The 4,535-nt window shown below is 45.8% G+C and overlaps 1 protein-coding gene across 3 annotated transcripts in view; it reads right to left on the bottom strand.

The window, feature by feature from the left end:
- Poln (DNA polymerase nu) overlaps positions 1-4,535 on the bottom strand; it is a 157,313-nt gene that overhangs the window by 32,779 nt on the left and 119,999 nt on the right. For all 3 annotated transcript variants that reach the window (XM_004624614.2, XM_023700123.1, XM_023700129.1), the window contains 2 exons: positions 4,337-4,414; positions 3,610-3,724 (listed from right to left, as the gene is read on the bottom strand). In XM_004624614.2, coding sequence (XP_004624671.1) covers positions 3,610-3,724; positions 4,337-4,414 — 193 coding nt within the window. The remainder of the gene's footprint in view (positions 1-3,609; positions 3,725-4,336; positions 4,415-4,535) is intronic.

Raw genomic sequence — 4,535 nt, 5'->3', positions numbered from 1 at the left:
TTTAAATTTCACTTTCTGCACATTCATTGTCAGTTTATAGAGATGGGATAATTTTTTGTGTGTTGATCTTGGGTCTTGATGGATTCATTATTAGTTTTAGGATTTAAAACAAAAATTCCATATATTGCTTGTACGATTCTTCAGTATTTTCTACATTGACAATCATCTTATCTATAAAGACAGTTTTATTTCTTCCTTTATAATGTATATGCAATTCACTTATTTTCCTTATCTTTTGGAGTGGCTGCAACTTTAATACTCAATATTAATTAGCTATTCCTGGTCCCAGGAGAAAAACATTCTGTTTTTCACTATTAATTATGCAGTTGGATGTTTTTCTTTTTTTTTTTTTAACACATATGTTCTTCATCAAATTGAGGTTCTTCCCAACTATTTCTAACTTGGTAAGAATTATTTTTATCATGAATTGGTGTGGAATTTGTCAAATGCTTTGTCTGCATCAATCAGCCTGATGGTAGTTTTTGTTCTTCAGCTTTATATGATGGAGTACACTGATTTGCTTACACATAGTATATAAGTTTTTTATATATTGTTGGATTTGATTTACTAAAACTCTGTAGAAGATTTTTGCACTTAAGTTTATGAGTGGCAGTGGTCTGCAGTTTCTTTTATTTTTTTGACTCTACTTGGTTTTTAGCATCAGGGTTCACGCTGAATAAATTCATAGAATGAATTGGTAAGTGACCCTTTTCTAGTTTTTAAAGAGGCTGCACAGGACCGGGCAAATAGCTCAGCAGATTAAGGTGACTGCAAGCAAGAGCAGGTTCAATCCCTGGGCCTGCCATGCCAACCCCACCCCCAGGGCACACTGAGACGGTGATTGAAACTGGGCGTGGTGGTGCACACCTGTAATCCCAGCTCTTGGGAGACTGTTAACAGGTGGGTCACTATGAGTTTGATTTAGTAGTGAGACTTGGAACAACCTGTAGACCCTTCCCTAAAATAAAAAAAATTAAAAAAATTAAAAAATTAAAAAAAGAGGCTATAAAAAACTGATTTCAATTTTTGTTTAGATGTTTAATAAAATTCTTCAGTGATACCATCTGGGCCTAGGGATTTCTTTCTCAGAAGGTTTTAAGTTGTTTATTCAATTTCTTTAATAGTTACAGGAATAATCAGATGAATTTATGGTAGGTTTTTAGCTACCTGGTAGTTTGTGATTCATGAAGTTGCTGCTAGTGTTCCCTTATTGCCTTTGAAACAGGAGCTGTGTCCTGGCGGGAGGAAGATACAGAGGAGAGCAGGCAGAGTTGAGGGCGTTTGGGAGCCTTATGGAAGGGAAATCCTCTTTTCAAGACTGAGAGAAGGGGGACAAGTGTGGAATCAGCAGGGCTGGAGTAGCTGCTGAGACTCAGTACTGCGGACATCTGGTCCCCTCTTGAGTTGGATGACTTGTTTCTGGGCACCTAACGGCCCCACTTCCTGACTTTCTCCAGCATCTGGGCTTTGAGGTGAGCAGGTGGTAGTGGGGAAGACACAGGAGTAGAGACCAGCAGGCAGAGAGAAGGCCAAGGAGCACTGGGAGACTGGTGGGGCCGAGCAGAGGCCAGCGGATCCCAAGCCTCTTCACTACCCACCACTCCATCCCTCAGAACCTGGTGGAGTGACCAGAAGGTGCTAGGATGACACAGATGGACTCTTGAAGTTCAGCGTGAAGGTGAGGGAAAGATAACATCCTGCGCACCCCCGTGTATGGCAAGGGTATGGTAGGGCACTATCAGGGAGGGCTGGCTGGCTGAGCACATGTGTGGAGCCAGTGAGGACCACATATGCATCTGAGAGTGCTCAGAGGGGAGGAACTTGTGTCTGACAGTGGACTCTAGCCAGGACGGAGGCCACTGATGTTAAAGGACAGTGTTGCAGAGCGTCAGGGGCAGAGCAGAGGAAAAGAATGGAGGATGGGGACAAAGGAGAGGCAGCCCCTAGAGATGGCAGATAGCAGCATTCTGACTTGCTGCTTGAGAGATGGACTGGCTCCTCACAGCACCACCTTGCTGTGAGCATCCAGTACCCCGTTCTCTTCTAGTGGGTGAGCTCTCATCATTCTTTGTTTCTGCCACTTCCTTGCTATCACCATCAAACACAATTTCCACAACTATCCATTTTTCAGTCCAGTGTAGAGTATAAGTATAATAAAGTTTTCACTCCTGTATTTTACACAAAAGTAAATACACAAAAATAAGTTCCCAAATAAGTTATACACAAAAATAAGTTCCCAAATTTTATTATTGAAATGAGTCTTATGGTGGTAGACTCGTTTTTGGTGAGCCCAAGAAGTCTGAACTCTGCTGGATATATTCACATATTTGACAAATCCTTTGTGAGTCCCAGATTTGGTGGGCACAGCAGGGCTCAGAGTAGGGCTGGACAGGACCAGGGAGATGGCTCAGTGGAATAAGTGCTTCCCTAGCAAGTGAAAGGGCCTGAGTTCAATCCCTGGTTCCGCAAAAAAAAAAAAAAAGAATAGGGCTGGACAGTGGCACCCGCACCGAGGAGGTCAGGACTGGGTCTGGGAGGGCCACTGAGGACATGTGCTGCACGGATGATATCAGGGAAAGAGCCCAAGCCCAAAGGCAAGAGAAAGCATAGTGAGGCAGGAGGGGCAGAGAACCAGCCCTGACAGCTAGAGAGTAGACAACACTGAGGCTGGAGAGCAGCCAGTACCTGACTTGGATGCCTGCAGGAAGGCAGTGACAGCAACAGGCCCAAGTGTGTAAAGAGCAAGCTCAGGGCCCTGTGTGGACCAAGGAAGTCTTCCTGGAGGCACCGTTTCCAGGGATTCCCAAGGGTGAGCCAATGACAGGAGAGGAGGTGGGAAGGAAAGGGGCCACAGGAGCAGCTAAGGGAGAGGCCAAACAGAAGTGTCAGGTGGCATGTGCAGCTGCCCACGGAGGCAAGTGACCTTCTGACAGCTGACCCCTGCCCTCTTCTTCCTCACAGCAAATTCTTTGTGTGGCTCAGGTGAGCCCCTGATGGCCCAAGGTCAACAGATCTTCCTCTTCAGAGCGCAGCTGTGTCAGCTTTCTAAAGCAGAGTGGCACAACTCTGGAAAGTGGAGTGAAAGACACCACACAGGGCTCTGGGAAGCAGAATCCTGCACCTGCCCTGTCTACCTGCCTGAAGCTCCTGGCAGGCCCTCTACCAGGAGGAGAGCCACAGTTGTGCGAAAAGAAAGTCATATCTCCTTTGGCAGAGCTGCATCCCAGACTTCCCACCTCTGCAGAGTGCTACCTGCACAGGGCTGCTGCCCCAGCCCAGCACTGAGTGGGTGGGGGTGTGGACGTGGCATTTGCCCTCCCTCAGGGGCAAACGGCTCATATGACTAGCACCTGGGCCCTTCATCCTGTGTGACATGCACTCACCTTCTAGCATTCCCACCCTGTCCCTCGTCAATGGTGAAATGCCATCAGTCCCCTTGAAATTAGGGAACTCTTGGCATCAAGCTCTCTGCCCTTCTTTTCAAAATGATTAACTACTAGAGAAAAATTTAATATCTTTTACATGAAAACAATCTTGGGATAACTTGGGGCTTGTAACATCATGTTAGCATTCCTGCAGATCTGACAACATTGTGGCTTATTATCTTACCATTGCGAAGTCAATGTAGAAAATACATCATCTCTTTCAGATTCCTGGAATAACTTCAGAAGTTCTGGATCCCCAGATAAATGTGCAAGAATGCGCAATTCGATCTGTGAAAAGTCTGTCAGACAGCTCTGTGTTAATGCAATCTCACCACCGCTTGCTGCTGCACTGCCCCAGCCCAAGCGCAGGCGCCCTCCACTCTCTTGTGTGGGCTCCTCCAGCCTTGGGGAACAGCCACTGGCTTTGCCTCCTTGAGACTAACACCACCTCCAGGGTGGGTGGTGTGCACTGATTTGTGCATTCACTCATTCTACACACCACAACTTTAGGAATTTGAGAAGCCAGGCTCTGTGCATGGGATGTGTTATGGAACAAAAGACAAAATTCTCTTTCCCCATGGAGCTTAAATTCTAGAAGCAGGAGACAGAATTGGAATAAATTATTAGGTAAGGCCAGTGAGTAAGCAAGGGGAGAGATCAGGGAGGAGGGTCAAGGTGGAGAGGGACATACTGAAGGGGCCTGGCAGGGTGTGTGGGATCTAACCATGGCAAAGGAAGGGGACCTCAGAGCCAAAGACCTGCTATTAATTGTGTGTAAGAAAACTTTGTTGCATATAAATATTTGCCTTAGGATTTATTTGGAAGAATGAGCTATATAAGAGCCCTTGAGTTATTCCAGTTGTCAATATTTTGAGCTGCATGGAAATGCATAAAAGTGAGCTTGCGCATACCTGCTGCCAGGAAGGTGTGGCCTTTGGAGGACACCAACAAGGCTCTTGGAGAGATAGTGAGAGTCTTTTCTGCTTTACCTGGAAGTCATTACAAGAGCATTTGGTGAGCACGGACAGGAGCTGGCTTGCAGCTGTTCCTCAAAACAGAACTATTTTAATGTTTTAATGTTATACAAAATCAAGAGCCTGGATTTTTTTT

The sequence above is a fragment of the Octodon degus genome, unplaced genomic scaffold (genome assembly GCF_000260255.1).
Source record: "Octodon degus isolate 3935 unplaced genomic scaffold, OctDeg1.0 scaffold00006, whole genome shotgun sequence".
NCBI lineage: Eukaryota > Metazoa > Chordata > Mammalia > Rodentia > Octodontidae > Octodon > Octodon degus.
Note: the sequence above shows the minus strand (reverse complement) of the source record. Positions and strands in the feature narration are given on the sequence as shown.